The sequence below is a fragment of the Vicugna pacos genome, chromosome 32, assembly GCF_048564905.1.
Source record: "Vicugna pacos chromosome 32, VicPac4, whole genome shotgun sequence".
Taxonomy (NCBI): domain Eukaryota; kingdom Metazoa; phylum Chordata; class Mammalia; order Artiodactyla; family Camelidae; genus Vicugna; species Vicugna pacos.
The window spans coordinates 17,148,339-17,166,863 of NC_133018.1; the positions used below are offsets into that span (position 1 = coordinate 17,148,339).

At 33.3% G+C, this 18,525-nt stretch overlaps 1 protein-coding gene across 3 annotated transcripts in view; it reads left to right on the forward strand.

The window, feature by feature from the left end:
• TMEM116 (transmembrane protein 116) overlaps nucleotides 1-18,525 on the forward strand; it is a 35,995-nt gene that overhangs the window by 12,638 nt on the left and 4,832 nt on the right. For all 3 annotated transcript variants that reach the window (XM_006204830.4, XM_072952811.1, XM_015239635.3), the window contains exons 4-6: nucleotides 4,016-4,147; nucleotides 14,944-15,048; nucleotides 18,085-18,134. In XM_006204830.4, the coding sequence (XP_006204892.1) occupies nucleotides 4,016-4,147; nucleotides 14,944-15,048; nucleotides 18,085-18,134 (287 nt within the window). The remainder of the gene's footprint in view (nucleotides 1-4,015; nucleotides 4,148-14,943; nucleotides 15,049-18,084; nucleotides 18,135-18,525) is intronic.

The following is an 18,525-nucleotide window of genomic DNA, read 5'->3' on the forward strand; positions in this document are numbered from 1 at the left end:
CAGATCTTTGTTATAATCATTTCTTTGCTTTTAGGTCAAGTTTTACCAGTAATGTGTATATCCCTAAACAATTTAATTTTGCATTTTTGAACTTGACATAAATGGAATAATACTGTCTGTATTTTTTGGTTTGTATTGTTCTATGATTTGCTTTTTCCCTCGATATTTGTGAGATTTACCTGTGTTGTTGTGTATAGTAGCTCTGGCTCATTTGTTTTTCATTGGTGTTTAGCATTCTATATTATGAACATACCATGATTTATCTATCTACTATGCTATAAACAATCTTGTACATTTCTTCTGGTGCGTACATGCAAAAATTTCTCTACTGTATTTACCTAATAACAGCATTGTTATAGGATATGTATATCCCTTAGATAATGCCAGACTTTTTCCAAGTGGTTCTGCCAGCATTGTATGAAGGGTCCTATTGCTTCATGTTCTCATTAATACTTGATATTGTCAGACTTAAAGATTTTTTTTTAATTTTTAAAAATTACAAAAATATTTTTTGAGGGGAGAGGTAATTAGGTTTATTTATTTATTTTTTAACAAAGGTACTAGGGATTTAACCCAGGACCTTGTGCATGATAAGCATGGACTCTACCACTGAGCTATACCACCCCTTCAATTATTTCTTTCATAGGTTTTTGTGTTTTGTTTAGGAAGATTTTCCATAACCAGAAGTTGAAGACATTCTCCTATATTATCTGAAAAAAACCTTTACAGATTTTGTCTTTCACATTTAGGTCTTTAAACTAGTTGGAACTGATTTTTTTAATCTGTGAGGTAGAAAGTAGGGCCCGAATTTCATTTATATCTGTATGGATACCCAACTGTTTTAGCATCACATTTTGAAACAACTGTCCTTTCTCTATACATCTGAAAGCCACCTCTGTTGTATATCAGAAGTTTAACCAAGGCTTATATGCTGACAACTACAAAACATTGATTAAGGAAATTAAAGATGATTTAAAGAAATGGAAAGATATCCTATGCTCTTGGATTGAAAGAATTAGTATTGTTAAAATGGCCATGCTACCCAAAGCAATCTACAGATTTAATGCAATCCCTGTCAAATTACTCAAAGTACATTTCTCAGAGAAGTGGAACAAATAATCCTGAAATTTATATGGAATCACAAAAGACCCAGAATTGCCAAAGCAATACTGAAGAAAAAGAATGAAGCTGGAGGAATAACCCTCCCAGACTTCAGATAATATTACAGAGCTACAGTAATCACTGGTATTGGCACAGAAACAGACCTATAGATCAATGGAACAGAATCGAGAGCCCAGAAATAAACCCACAAACTTTTGGCTAATTAGTCTTCAACAAAGGAGGCAAAAATATACAATGGAAAAAGGACAGTCTCTTCAGCAAGTAGTGTTGGGAAAACTGGACAGCCACATGTGAATCAGTGAAGTCAGAACACTCCCTCACACCATACACAAAAATATATTCAAAATGGCTTAAATACTTAAGATTCTATAAACCTCCTAGAAGCAAACACAGGCAAAACATTCTCTGACATAAATCTTAGCACTGTTCTCTTAGGGCAGTCTACCCAGATAATAGAAATAAAAGCAAAAATAAATGAAGAGACCTAATTAAACTCATAAGCTTTTGCACAGCAAAGGAATCCATAAGCAAAACAAAAAGACAACTCCCTACAGAATGGGAGAAAATATTTGCAAGTGATGAGACTGACAAGGGTTTAATTTCCAGAATATATTAACAGCTTATACAGCTTTAATAACAAGAAAACAAACAACCCAATCAGAAAATGGGCAGAAGACCTAAACTAGCTATTCTCCAATGAAGACATACGAATGGCCAATAGGCAGATGCAAAAATGTTCAGTATCGTTAATTATCAGAGAAATGCAAATCAGAACTACCATGAAGTATCACCTGTCAGAATGGCCATCATTCAAAAGTCCACAAACAATAAATGCTGGAGAGGGTGTGGAGAAAAGGGAACCCTCCTACACTGCTGGTGGGAATATAGTTTGTTGCAGCCATTATGGAAAACAGTATGGAGATTACTCAAAAGACTAAAAATAGACTTACTATATTATCCAGCAATCCCACTCCTTGGCATATATCCAGAGGGAACTCTAATTAGAAGAGATACATACACCCCAGTGTTCACAGCAGCACTATCTGCAATATCCAAGACATGGACGCAACCTAAATGTTCATTGACAGATGACCGGATAAAGAAGTTGTGTTATATTTATACAGTGGAATACTACTCAGCCATAAAAAATTAAAAATGCCATTTGCAGCAACATGGATGGACCTGGAGACCATCATTCTAAGTGAAGTAACCCAGAAAGAGAAAGAAAAATATTGTGTGATATCACTTACATGTAGAATCTGAAAAAAGACACAAATGAACTTATTTATAAAACAGACACAGACTCACAGACCTTAAAAACAAACTTATGGTTACCAGGGGAGATAGGGGGTGGGAAGCGATAAATTGGGAGTTTGAGATTTGCAGATGCTAACTACTATATATAAAATAGATAAACAACAAGTTTCTGCTATATAGCATAGGGAACTATATTCAACATCTTATAGTGACCTATAATGATAAAGAATATGAAAAGGAATATATGTATGTGTATGTATGACTAAAACATTATGCTGTACACCAGAAATTGATATAACGTTGTAAACTGACTATATATCAATTTAAAAAGTTTATATATATACTTAGGTTTGTTTTGGGCTCTCTGTCCTGTTCCATTGATCTGTTTGTCCATTCCTAACCTAATACTGCTGTATCTGCACTCTAGCTTTATTTTGCTTTGATATGTGTAGGACAAGTCCTCCTTCTCCTTTTTCTTTAGGAGTGTCATGGTTAACTTGATATTTTGTATTTCAGAATAGATTTAGAGCCAACTTTGTGAAATTCCACAAGAAAATATGTAGAGATGTAATTGAGATTGCATTTAATCTGTATATCAATTTAAAGACAGCTGACATTTTCATAATATTGCATCTTACAATCCATGAGCCTGGTATCTTTCTTCACTGTAGATGATTGGTGTCTTTCAATAAATATCTTATAATGTTCTTCACAGAAAGGCCTTAACTGTTTTCAGAAAAGTGAGAGTGGGGAGGCCAAAAGAGGAAGGATACTAGAAAATGAGAAAAACAAACTTCACCAGTCTGGTCAGAAATTGTAAAACAGCATATACAATTCATATTGATATTTTTCTCCACCTTGATCTTTCATTGATATGAAAACCTGTAAGATGAATAAGTTCTGAGGATCTAATGTATAATATGGTGACCATAGTTGATAACATTGTATTGTACAGTTGAAACTTGTTCAGAGAATAGAACTTAAATGTTCTCTCACACACATGCAAAACGGTAAGTATTGTGAGGTGATGGATGTGTTCATTAACTTGGGGGAAATCTTTTCACAATATACACGTATATCAAATTATCACATATACTTTAAGTATCTTAAACAATTTTGTTTGTCAATTATACCTCAATAAAGAAAAAAATGCAAATTAAACTATATGAAGTTTTTTTTAAAAACCTGTTTTCATTTTCTTTGAGTTCTCAACCTTATCCAAAAAAACACTCAGGTAATAATTTCATTTCCTGTTGTTAGAAGATGTCGGCTGTTCAACTAGAGCACTTTAAATTTCCCATTTGTGGTATGTCTCCATCACAAAACTTCTCATCTTTCCATTCTTTCTTTTGACCCTGTATCTGAGGAAGGAATGCCTCTGTGAGGAAAAGTTCCAATGCTAATACGTCCATGAGTACTCTGATTGCGGAACAATTGGGGTAGTTTTGATTGCAGATTCCTTCCTACCTAGAGTATTACTATTGCTTTACTTTCCCCCCACAGTCAACCAATGGCAGAGACTCCAGAAAAAATTATGCCCATTTTCCTACTAGAAAGGTAAAACGTAAAAATAATTGATTGTTACATTTTCCTGGCTATATCATTTTTGAAATTATTAATTTGATTGCTTTGACAGATAAGGCCACTCTTTTATCTGAGCTTCTCTGACCTCCTCTTGGGGATATGCTGGCTCATTGAGGCACTTCTCTATGGAACTTCAGCAGCCAATAAGGACATTGTCTGCTATAACCTACAATCAGTTGGGCAGGTGAGTGCTGCTAGATTGTGACTGTACCTTGCAAGAAAGGTGCACTTGGATCTAAATAAGAAACAAAGATAATCCATCCTGGGAAGTGAAACCTTTTTGTTTATTGTTACATTTCAAAGCAATAGCTTTTTATTGTTTTTCCACATTAAAAAACTACTTATTTATTGTAGAAAATTTGGAAAATTCAGAGAAGCAAAGAGATAATTAAAATCACCTAGATATAATCACTCTTTAATATTTTATGTATATTATATATTTTCTAATCTTTTCCTCTGTTGATGTATACATTTTAAAACAAATAGTACATTAATACTTTCTGTAATCTGCTTTTATTATTCACCATCCTCTGACCATATTTCCATGTAATGGGATATACTTCTACAATATCTTGTGAGAGTACTGCATGTTTTTAAAATTACGGTAATATAATAAATACTGACTTTCGGAAATACTACAGATGATCGTATATGAGTTGTATGTCTTTCACAGATTTTATCAATGGATTAATCCACATATTACCATCAGTATTTAATGTTTATGAGCAGTGTGAAAAAAAAGGAGAGATTAATATTCAGTCTGTACTCACTGCTAGATGCTTCCTCAGGGATTTATTAGAGGGGAAATTTGCTTCAGTTTAGTAGGAAAATAATAATACGTAATTAGTATGAAATCCATGTAATAATAATGTTACCTATCTGATATGAATATAGATATCTTAGAGACATACTTTACTCAGTCCTACTAATAACCTTATAAATTAGAGATAAGACTATATTGTTTTCTCAGATGATAATAAACAGTATTATTTCTCAATAATAATATTATGGTCTTAGAGCTGGAAAAAAAAATCTGCATTAGAATCTTGGACTGATTAATTTTATAACCTTAGGCAAGTAACTCTTTCTGAACTTCAGTCTCCTAAATCTGTAAAATGGTCATTAATAGCATTTACTTTGTGCTTGGCACAAGTGTGATTAATGTTACTTTATTTTTTTAACTTCCTTGAGCTAGCTGTACATATAATAAACTACATATATTTCAAGTGTACAATTTTATCTTTTTTATGTAAGTGTGAAATCATCACCACAATCAAGATAACAAACATTCCTATTTTCATCACCCCCTAAAATCATTTCAAGTGTATTTTCTTTTACCTCATGGACCATATACATTATAATAGTTGCTTTTAAAAATATTTCTTGGATATTCCCAATATCTGGCTTATTCCTAGGTTGGTGTTTGTTGATTGTCTTCTCCCATGAGAGTGAGTAACCTTTTTTTGTTCTTTGTATCTCGAATGTGATTTTTATCTCATCATCTTTAGGAAGTGGTTCAAATCTTAGTCTAGTTATGTAAGTCTTGGCTGTACTGGTTTGGGACTGTCATGTGCATGTGTGGTTCAGGGATTAGGCTGAGACTTGTATGGAATCACACATAGAATTAGAGCATCCTGTTTTCTGGCTCTGTCATTTCTGGGATCCCCTTCCTACTTCCCTGCCTCAAGGGGGACTTTCTCTGGTTTCTATGGCTTAAAAAATGGATTTCTATTAGAGATTTAGGTGCCAGCATTGAGCAGCATCATGATTGGGGTGCACAATTGAGGCAAAACTGAGAGAAAAAAAAAGGAAAAATTTTGGGAAACTCACTTCTGTGTAGTTCACAACTCCATGTTAGACTCCCTTCTGCTAGCCACTTGCCTTTTTTTTTTAAACTGTTCAGAGTCCTCAAGTAGTTGATTTTTATATTTTTTCCAGAGTTTTTGTTTGTAATCAGTGGGAGGGATGGGCTATACAGAGCTTAAACACACTAGCTAGTTTAGTTTTAGTTTTTTTATTGTGGTAAAATATATACATAACATAAAATTTACCATTTTAACCATTAAAAATTTTTAACCTGTGATTAAAAAAATTGTATTACAAAATTTAATATCTCAGCCTCTTTTAAGTGTACAGTTCAGTAGCATCATTCACATTGTTGTGCAACTGTTACCACTATTCACTCCAGAAATTTTCATCATCCCAAACTGAAACTCTGTATCCTTTAAAAAATAACATCTCCATTTCTTCCACCTTCCAGCTGCTGGTAACCACCATTCTACTTTCTGTCTCTATAGAATTGACTAACTCTAAGTACCTCATGACAGTGGAATAGTACAGTATTTGTCCCTTTGTGTCTAGCTTGTTTCACTGAGCTTAATATCTTCAAGGTTCATCCGTGTTGTATGTGTCAGAATTTCTTTTTTGTTGTTGTTAAAATATAGTTGATTTATAATATTATATTATTTTCAGGTGTACAATGTAGTGATTCAATATTTGATTATATTCCATTTAAAGTTATTATAAAATATTGGCTATATTCTCTGTGCTGTACAATATATCTTTGTATCTTATTTATTTTATACATAGTTTGTGCCTCTTAATCCCCTACCCCTATCTTGCCCCTCCCCCATCCTTCTTCCCACTGTAACCACTTGTTTGTTAGGGATGTCTGTGAGTCTGTTACATTTATTTGTTTGTTTTATTTTTTAGATTCCACATATAAGTGATAGCATACAGTATTTGTCTTTCTCTGACTTACTTCACTAAGCATAATAGCCCAAGTTCCATCCATGATGTTGCAAATGGCAAATTTTCATTCTTTTTATGACTGAGTAATATTCCATTATATATATATATATATATATATATATATATATGTATATATGTATGTATATAGGTATACACATGCACACACACACACCACATTTTCTTGATCAGTTTGTCTGTTAATAGACAATTAGATTGCTTCCATATCTTAGCTGTTTTAAATAATGTTTCTCTGAAGGTTGAGGTGCCTATCTTTCTGAATTAGTGTTTTCATTTTCTTCAGATATATACTCAGGAGTGGAATTGCTGGATCATCTGGTAGTTCTGTATTTGAGGAACCTCCATACTATTTTCCACAATGGCTGAACCAGTTTACATTCCCACCAACAGTGTTTTAGGGTTTCCTTTTCTCCACATCCTCACCAGCATTTGTTATTTGTGGTCATTTTGGTGATAGCCATTCTGACAAGTGTGAGGTGGTATCTCATTGTGGTTTTAATTTGTATTATCTAATGATTAGTGATGTTGAACATTTTTTCATGTGCCTGTTAGCCATCTGTATGTCTTTGGGAAAATGTCTGTTCAGGTCTTCTGCCATTTTAAAATGTGTGTGTGTGTTTTGATAGTGAGTTGTATGAGCTGTTTATTTTGGACGTATCATTTGCAAATATTTTCTCCTGTTCCATTTTAATGCCTTTTAATTTGTTAATGGTTTTCTTTACTGTGCATAGCTTTTAAGTTCATTAGGTCTCATTTTTTTTTTAATCTTTGCTTTTGGTTCCTTTGCACGAGGAGACTGATCCAAAAAAATTTTGCTATGACTTATGTCAAAGAGTGTTCTGCCTATGTTTCCTTCTAGGAGTTTTATGGTTTCCTTACATTTAAGTCTTTAATCCAGTTTGAATTTATTCGTCTATCTGATGTAACAAAATGTTCCAATTTCATTCTTTTACATGTATCTTCCCATTTTGTAGCGGCACTCATTGAAGAGTGTCTTTTCCCTCTGTATATGTTTGGTCCTTTGCCAGAGATTAATTGACCATATGTGCATGTGTTCACTTCTAGGCTTTCTGTTCTCTTCCACTGACCTATGTGCCTGTTTTTGTGCTAGTACCAGACTGTTCTAGTGACTATTTTAGCTTTGTAGTATACAAAGCTGAAGTCAGGGAACGTGATATCCCCAACTTTGTTCTTTTTTCTCAAGTTTCTTTTGGCTACTTGGGGTCTTTTGTGGTTCCATATAAATTTGAGGATTGTTTGTTCTAGTTCTGTGGAAAATGTATGGGTATTTTGATAGAGATTGCATTAAATCTGTAGATTGCTTTGGGCAGTATGGCTATTTTAACAGTATTAATTCTTCTAATCCCTAAACATGATATATCTTTCCATTTCTTTTTTATTATCTAAAATTTCCTTCATTTATGTTTTCTAGTTTCAGAATATAGGTCTTTCACCTCCTTAGTTAAGTTTATTCCTAGGTATTTTATTCTTTTGATGCTATTTTAAATGGAATTGGGGGTTTTTTTGGCTTTCTTTTTCTGATAGTTCTTTATTAGCATATAGAAAAGCAACAGATTTCTTTGATTTTAATTAATCCTGTGTCCTGCAGCTTTACTAAATTCATTGATGAGTTCTGATAGTTTTTGGTGGCAATTTTAGGGGTTTTGTTTGTAGTATGTCATCTCCAAATAGTGACAGTTTAACTGCTTCCCTTCTAATTTCGAAGCCTTTTATTTCTTTTTCTTATTTGATTGTTGTGCTTAGGACTTCAATATTATGTTGAATAAAAGTGGCAAGAGGAGGAATCCTTGTCTTCTTCCTGATCTTTGCAGAAATGCTTCACTTTTCACGGTTGTATATGATGTTAGCTGTAGGCTTGTCATATATGGCCTTTATTATTTTGAGGTATGTTCCCTCTATACCTAATTTGTGGAGAGTTTTTATCATAAATAGACGTTGAATTTTGTCAGAAGCTTTTTCTGCATCTATTGAGGTCATCATATGATTTTTTTAGGAGGGTAATTACGTTTGTTTATTTATTTATTTAATTGAACCCGGGACCTCATGCTAGGCACGCACTTCTACCACTGAGCTATACTCTTCCCCCACATCATACGATTTTTATTCTTCTGTTTGTTAATGTGGTATACCACATGGACTGATTTGTGAATAGTAAACCATCCTTGCCTCTTGGGATAAATTCCACTTGATCATGGTGTATGATCTTTTTAATGTATTGTTGAATTTGGTTTGCTAATATTTTGTTGAGGACTTTTGCATCTATGTTCCTAAGAGATTGGCCTGTAATTTTCTTTTTGTGTTTTGTCTAGTTTTCATATCAGGGTAATGATGGCCTCATAGAATGAATTTGGGAGTGTTCCCTTCTCTTCATTTTTATTTTTTTGGCAATAGTTTGAAAATGTATTAGCTATTAGTATTAGCTTTTTATATAACTGGTAAAATACCCCTGTGAAGCCTTTTGTTCCTAGGCTTTTTTTTTGCTGGGATTCTTTTTATTACTGATTCAATTTCACTACTAGTGATTGGTCTTTAGATTATCTAGTTCTTCTTGATTCAGTCTTGGAAGATTGTACATTTCTGTGAATTTATCCATTTCTTCCCTGTTGTCCAATTTGTTGGCATATAACTGTTCATAGTATTTGCTTATGATTTTTTATATCTCTGTGATATGGATTGTAGTTTCCCCTCTTTCATTTTTTATTTTGCTTATTTGGGTCTTCTCTTTTTCTTAATGAACCTGGCTATAGGCCTATCAGTTTTTTTTATTCTTTCAGAAAACTAGCTCTTTGTTTCATTGAATTTTTTCCATTTTTCTCTCTCTTTTATTATTTCCTCTCTAATATTTATTACTTCCCTCCTCTGCTGACTTAGGATTTTATTTGTTTTTCTTTTTCTAATGCTTTAGATCATAGTTTAAGTTGTTTATTACAGATTTTTCTTCTTTCTTGAGGTAAGCCTGTATCAGTATAAAATTCTCTCTTAGAGATACTTTTTTGCCTTTCATAGATTTTGGAATTTGTATTTTTATCTTCACTTGTCTTAAGGTATTTTCTGATTTCTTCATTGACCCAGTTGTTTTTTAGTAGCATGTTATTTAGTCTCCACATGTGTATGTTTTTCCCACTTTCATTCCTGTAATTGATTTCTAATCTTGTGCTGTTGTGTTTAGAAAACCTGATTGATACAATTTCCCTCCTCTTAAATTAATCGAGACCTGTTTTGTGGCCTAGCATATGATCTATCTTGGAGAATGTTCCACATGCACTTAAAAAGAATGTATATTCTGCTGTTTGGCATGGAATGTCCTGTAGATATCTATGAAGTCCAACTGGTTTAATGTGTCATTTAAAGTCATTGTTTCCTTAATGATTTCCTGTCTTGATTATCTGTCCATTGATATAAGTAGGGTGTTAAAGTCCCTTATTGTTATCATGCTATTGTCACTTTCTCCTTTTATGTCAGTTAATATTTGCTTTATATATTTAGGTGCTCTTACATTAGGTGCATATATGTTAACAAATGTTATAGCCTCTTCTGTACTGATCCTTTCATCTTTATATAATGCTCTTCTTTGTCTTTTGACTTTGTTTCACAGTCTACTTTGGGGAGAGGGTATAGTTCAGTGGTAGAGCACGTGCGTAGCATGCATGAGGTCCTGGATTCAATCACTGGTGCCTCCATTAAAAATAAATAAATAAATAAATACATACATACATACATACATACATACCCTTATTACTCCCCCAAATTAAAAAAAAGTGAATGAATAAATAAGTAAATCTGAATACCTCCCTCCCCTCAAATATTAAAAAAAAAGATATTTTAAAAAATATATGATGTGGAGGAGGGTATAGCTCAGTGGTGGAGTGCGTGCTTAGCACACACGAGGTCCTGGTTCAATCTCCAATACCTCCATTAAAAATAATAAACAAACAAAAAAACAAACAAACATACCTAGTCACCTCCCCCTGCAAAAAACAAACAAGAAAATAAACTCTACTTTGTCTGATACTTGTATTGGTACCCTAGCGTTTTTTCTTTTCCATGTGTGTGAAATATCTTTTTTCCATTTCATCACTTTCCATCTCTGTGTATCTTTAACTTTGAAGTGAGTCTCTTGTAAGCAGCATATTGTAGGTTCTTGGGTTTTTTTTTTTTTAAATCCAGTCAGCCACCCTATATCTTTTGATTGGAGCATTTAGTCTTATGACATTTAAGTGATTGTTGATAGGTATGTTATTGTCATTTTGTTGATTGTTTTCTGGTTGTTTTTATACTTTATCTCTGTTCATTTCTTCTTTTACTTTCTTCCCTTGTAGTTTGATGATTTTCTTAAATGGTATATGTGTGTTCATTTCTCTCTAGGTTTTGTATATCTATTGTACGTTTTTGATTTGTAACTACAAATCTGCAGCCACAATGGAGGACAGTATGGAGGTTCCTTAAAAAACTAAACATAGACTTACCATATGATCCAGCAATCCTACTCCTGGGTATATACTGGGGAAAAAATGCTAATTTGAAAAAAAGATCATGCACCCCAATGTTCATAGCAGCACTATTTACATTTCCACCAACAGTGTAGGAGGATTCCTATTTCTCCACACCCTCTCCAGCATTTATTATTTGTAGACTTTGGCAGGGGGAATAATTAGGTTTATTTCTTTATTTATTTTAAAAGAGGTACTGGTGATTGAACCCAGGACCTCAGGCATGCTAAGCATGCACTCTACCACTGAGCTATACCCTTCTCCCCAGGAAAATGTCTGTTTAGATCTTCTGCCCAGTTTTTGATTGGGTTGCTTTTTGATATTGGGTTATATTAATTGTTTGTATTTTTTGGATATTAACCCCTTTTTGGTTGCATCATTTACAAGTATTTTCTCCTATTCCATATGTTGTCTTTTCATTTTGTTGATGGTTTACTTTGCTGTGCAAAAGCTTTTAAGTTTGATTTGGTACCATTTCTTTATTTTTGCTTTTCTTTTGCTTTGGGAGACTGATCTAAGAAAATATTGCTGCAGTTTATGTCAGAGACAATTTTGCCTAGGTTCTCTTCTAGGAGCTTTTGGTATCATGTCTTATATTAGGTCTTTAAACCATTTTGAATTTATTTTTATATGTGGTGTGAGAGACTGTTCTAATTTCATTGATTTACACGTAACTGTCCAACTTTCCCATCACCACTTGTTGAAGAGTCTGTCTTTTTTCCATTTTACATTCTTGCCTCCTTTCTCATAGATTAGTTGACCATAGGTATGTGGATTTATTTCTAAGCTCTCTATTCTTTTCCATTGATCTGTATTTCTGTTTTTGTGCCAGTACCACACTATTTTGATTACTATACCTTTCTAGTATAGTCTGAAGTCTGGAAGAGTTATGGTTTTTTTTTAGCTTTGACTTTTTTCCCCCCTCAGGATTGCTTGCAGTTCTGGGTCTTTTTTGATACCACATTAATTTTAGGATTTTTTTTTGGGGTCTAGTTCTGTGAAAAATATCAAGAGTATTTTGATAGGGATTGTATTAAATCTGTAGATTGCTTCTGGTAGTATGACCATTTTAACAATATTGATTCTTCCAATCCAAGAGAGTGGAATACTTTCCCATTCATTTGAATTATCATCTGTTTCCTTTATCAGTGTTTTATAGTTTCCAGTGTACAGGTCTTTCACCTTCTTGGTTAAGTTTATTCCCAAATATTATATTTTTTGACATGATTTTAAATGGGATTTTTTTTTTACTTTCTTGTTCTGATATTTTCTATAAATTTTTTAAATTTCCATATTTTAATCTTGTATCCTGCTACCTTGCTGAATTCATTTATTAGTTACAATAGTTTTTGTGTTGAGACTTTAGGGTTCTCTATATAGAGTGTCATGTCATCTGCAAATAGTGACAGTTTTACCTTTTCCCTTCCAATTTGAATACCTTTTATTTCTTTTTCTTGTCTAATTACTGTGTCTAGGACTTTCAATACTTTGTTGAATGGAAGTGGTGAGAGTGGGCATCCTTATCTTGTTCCTGAATTTAGTGGAAAGGCTTTCAACTTTTCATTGTAGAGTATTATGTTGGCTATGGGTTTGCAGTAAATGGCTTTTACTATGTTAAGATATGTTCCTTCCATACCCACTTTGGTGAGAGTTTTTATTATGAAAGGATATTGAATTTTGTCAAATGCTTTTTCTATGTCTTTTGAGAACATCATATGGTTTTTGTCTTTCCTTTTTTCAATGTGGTATATCACATTGATTGATTTGCATATGTTGAACCATCCTTGTGACCCTGGAATAAATCCAACTTGATCATGGTGTATGATCCTTCTTATGTATTTTTGAATTCTGTTTGCTAATATTTTGTTGATGATTTTTACATCTATATTCATGATTATGTTGTACCTTGGTGTGCTTTCTTCATGTTTCTTATGCTTGGTTTTGTTATGCTTCTTGGACATGGTGGCTTATATTTTCATCAGATTTGGAAAAATTTTGGTCATTATTTCCTTAAACATATTTTCTGTTTCTCCCTGCCCTTCTACTTCATCTGGAATTCCAATCCCCTGTGTTAGCTTTCGTGTATTGTCCCACAGTTCACTGAGGATTTGTTCTTTTTTAAAAGTCTTTTTCCTCCAGGTGTTTCATTTTAGTTTCTATTTGTGTGTCTTCAAGTTTATCATGTTTGCTAATTTTTGCAGTTTCTAATTTTCCATATTTTAAATTTCATATACCATATTTTTCATCTCTAGAATTTCAACTTGGATCTTTTTTATATCTTCCATTTCTCAGTGTCATGCTCATGCTTTCCTTTACCTTCTTGGACATAGTTCCTTTAACATTTTTGTCTCCTAATTTTTATAATTATGTCATATATGAGTCCATTTCTATTGATTAGTTTTTCTCTTGGTTATGGGTCATATTTTTCTGCTTACTTACATTTTTACTAACAGTATGTTAGTAGGTGCCTGACATTATAGATTTTACATTGTTGGGTGTTAGATTTTATATACATATATGTTCCTTTAAATTTGGGGGTTCTGTCTTAGACATAGTTAACTCTGCATCTGTTTGATTCTTTATTTTTGAAGGCTTGCTTTTAAGCTTTAGTTAGGGCAGCCTCTCATGCTGATTAATAAGGCAATACTGTTCTTGTAACTCTACCTTATTATTCTTCAGTACTGCCTTTCCTGCCTATGGTTTAGGAAGTCTTCACACATTGGCTGATGGGAACACAAACTATTCCTTTAGGGATTCCTTTAGAGATTGTTCCACCTCCTTCTTTCTGGTGTTTTTTTAAATCTATTTTTCATGGTTTTCTCTCCCACGTGCATAGATCAATTCTTAATCCAAGACTTGAAGGTACCTCTGCAAATGTCCAGAGCACTATGTCTCTGTGTGTCTATCTCTTCTCTGATAATCTGCTTTACAAATTATAGCTGCCTTTGCCTCCCCAAACACTGAAATCTGTCTCCTCAGCTCACCAAGATGGCTCATCTCTGTTTGGATTCCTTGTCACTGCACTCACTTTTTCTAGCCAATGAGCTGGGGAACTTCATGGGTTCAGCTTGTTTGTTGTTCCTCTTTCAGGGATTACTGTTCTGCACTGATCATTATCCAGTGCTTGAAAACAGAATTTTTTAATGTAGTTTGTCCAATTTTTAGTTTCTAAGAGTCAAGGGCAAATTATATTTCTGTTACTTCATCAAAGACAGAAGTAGAAATTCCTTCTCTTGGATTTTATCCTATGGCTTATCTGCTCCACTCTTTGATGCCTTTAAAGTTTTAAAGGATATTTAGTCCAGCATGTTTAGTTCTTAGAATGCAAAGTTTGATTCTGACAACCTAGGCTATCATTATTAGAAGTGGAAATTCTTACATCCTTTTAATTGAAAATTTTAAAATAAAACAGAAAAAGATTCTGTGATATCCTCATAAAAGTAGAACAGTTGGGTGAGAGCAGGTAGATAATGCTAAGTTTCTTCTGAACAGTCAAAAGGATAAAATAAGGAAGATAGGACTTATTTTAGGTAGATCTGAGTAGAATTCCCAGACTTGGCCCAGTTTTGCATGGTTTGGATACTAGGTTGTGAGTTACTCATAGATGAGTAGGTAGGATTCTTACAGGAGAAAGAAAATAATGAAATAAATTGAAGAAAGAGTGAGACAGTTATGATGGATTGTTTTGGTTTTCACCTAGATATTCTACATTTCGTCATTTTTCTACACTGTCAGTTACATCTGGTATCTGTACAGAGAGCTAAGGATGAAACACAACCAGAATGGCCAAAGCATATTTCCACTGGTAAGTTTTATTCAGAGCTAATAGTTAAGAACAGTATGTTAAATCAAACCCATATATCCTTGATAAACAGTATAAGCACTCAGCACTGGCTTAGCGAATTCATGGGAGTTAATAAAAGGAAAAACTCACCGTGTTTCCATTCTGTTGACATGACTTTCTCTTCTCTCTTGCCACTGCTGTTACCACCACCACCACCACCACCAATAACAACAAAAGGATTTGATTATAGGAAACATTATTTACAGTATTGCCATTCCTGCCTCTGTTCAGTAAGGGAAATCCTTCATGGTTCTGTGCCAATCTATTATTGTTGTTAGAGTAAAAGAAAAAGATCTTGGAGAAAAGTTAGGGAAAGTGCTCCACCAGCTAACATGGGATTTGGGCTACAGATATTGGAAATGGAGAGTGTTTTCTGCTCTGCTGTATTTCTTTGGTATGTGTGGGTACTGGTTTGCAGAAGGGCAGAGGAATTAATGTATGTAATCAGAAAACAAGATGGATCCAGGGAGCAGTTATCTTTCCTTCTTTAGTTCACAAAGAGTTTTGGGACACTGTCTAATATTATAGTTATGAACGAGAGGAGAACACTAAGTCAGTACATCTGGATTCCTTTTTGTGTATAAATATTTTACATATCATTTAATTCACCTATTTCAAGTGTACAGTTAGATGGTTTTAAAAGTAACCTTACCCAGTTATAAAATAATCATCAGAAATCAGTTTCAGAATATTTTTCTTCACCCCAATAAAATCCTTCATGCTCATTTACTGTTAATCTCTTTTCCATGCCCTGCACTAGGCAACACTAATACACTTTTCTGTCTCAATAGATTTTCCTTTCCTGGACGTTTCATGTAGGCATTTCATATATCATACAATATATAGTCTCTGTCTGGTTTATTTCATCTAGCATAATGCTTTTGAAGTTCATTCATTATAGTATGTATAAGTAATTTATTTACTGCATAGTACACTTAGTTTCTTAATTTCTAACTCTTTCAGTAAATCACTAAGTGATCTTGGCAGAAGACTTTTAAAAATCATGTTAGCAATTTTTATTTCATTAAATGTCTTTATGTATTTTAATTTTATTATACATGCATATCTTTTTATTGAAGTATAGTCAGTTTACAATATTGTGTTAGTTTCAGGTATACAGCAAAGTGATATGTTATCTGCATATATATATATTCTTTTAAAAAATTCTTTTCCATTATAGTTTATTACAAGATATTTCAATATCTTGTATTATATATAGTTCCCTGTGCTATACAGTAAATTCTTGTTGCTTATTTATTTTATATATGGTAGTATGCATCTGTTGTCCCTCCCCACTTCCCCTTTGGTAACTGTAAGTTTGTTTTCTATGTCTGTGAATCTGTTTCTGTTTTGTAAATAAGTTAATTTTTACTGGTTTTTAGATTCACATGTATTCACATGTATGTAATACATATGATACTTGTCTTTGTCTGACTTACTTCACTTGGTATAATAATCTCTAGGGCCATTCATATTGCTGCAAATGGCATTGTTTCATTCTTTTTATGACTGAGTCCGTTGTGTGTATGTATATATATACATGCATGCATATATATCATATCCATTCATCTGTTGATGGACACCTAGTTTCCTTCCATGTGTTGACTATTGTAAATAGCATCGCTATGAACATTGGGGTGCGTGTATCTTTTCAAATTAGATCTATATGTATTTCCCTGAGCTATGCAATCTATGTCCTTGTTACTTATAGAGAAAATTAATTTTTGAAGGAAAAATGGAGAGACATAATATTAGCTCTCATGTATAATATTCTGTTGCTTTCTATGCATACAAATGCACATATTGTACTTCTCTTTATAACCCATGCTATGACACTAGTTCCAAGAAGACAAACTGTATCCCCCAATTTTAACCCCACTGCCTATTATTCTGTCATTATAGCTTTATATCAGAAACCCTGAAGTTTTTTTTTTCATTTTTGAGTTCTCTTATAAATACTGCAGCAAGACTTCTGCCCTAAACTATTATCAATCAGTAAGCTTTTTACCAGAGATTGATTGACAACCAGATAAAAACAGAAATTAAACAAGAATAGCCACCTGCTGGATAGGGGATAGAATAAAAGAAGAAGAAACATGAGTGGGAGAGGTCACCAAAGACTAATTTCACCTATCTCCCATTTTACCTGAAGTCATCACTGGCTATCCTACTTTAAATCATTTGCTGTTCCTGATCCAGAGTTCATAAGGCATATCAGTTCCCTGTCTCTGATTATTGATTAATTGCTCACTTACTCTTTATTGATCCCTAACAGTGGCATTCCTGAATATGATATGATCTCTGTCTTAAAATAGGAAACTGTTTGTTTTCTATTATGTTAAGATGTTCTGTTCAGAATCTCTCTCTGACCATAAACTCCTAGCAGATAGAAACCATTCTTCTGTAAGGTTGCTGTAAGGTTGTTTTGTTTTGTTTTGTTTTTACAATGTCTAACACAACTGGGGATTTTTGAAATGTTCTTTCTTCTTGAGTCTGATAGGTCTTCTATTCAAAGGATTTTTTTGACTCTGCCCTATCAAACTTAATCCTGGCCTATTATGCTTTCTGATGGTCATCTTGTACATAGACTTTTACTCCACCCATAAGGTCTCAAAAGTCCACACTTCCCTGGATCTAAAAGAGAAGAGAATTGAACCTGAATCCTTATTAGAAGATGAAGGATTACTGTGTGATTACATATTTGCCTTTCTTCTTAAGAGAATTAGTTGTGGTATCTAAATCTTATATTAAGCTACTCCCAAAGGTCCTCTTTGTGGCTAGTGTACTTTTTAGAATATAGTAATACAGATAAAGTTCTCTTATCTTCAGTGCTAAGAAACTATCTATTTCATTGAATTTTATAGCAAATATAGCTTGACTCAAGCAAACTGGCTGTTGGGAATTTTTGTACTGTCAAATATTAGTGATGGCCTGGTATTTAATATAATATGATATGATTGGCAATATCCTGAGGCATTACATTTATGCTTTTCATAGGTTATAGATTATACTTGTCGAGCTGGTCAAATAGCTACCATTTTGTCAAGGTAAGATTGTTTCTTTTCTTCCTAGCAAGCTGTAGACTCTTATTTTTTGGAGGTCCAGGTAGGAACAAATAGGAGTATAATGCTCTTTATTTCCATTGAGTCTGTCACTCCTAGGTCCTCACAGAGCCTTACTGAGTAGGAAGCAACAAATATATGATCATTGATTCCATTTTTCCAAATAGAATAGGCAAGCAATTTGAAGTTACAGATTGGGTTTTAGCCCCAGTTCAGCCATCAACTCTATGAGACCTTCAATAAATATTTCCCTTAAAGTCTTTGGACTTCTAATTCCTTTTCATATATCATCAAAAGTTGTAATAGATGGTTTTCAAGATCTTATCTACCTTCATAACATTGGGTGAGACTCTTAAAATTAAGCTCAGAAAGGGTA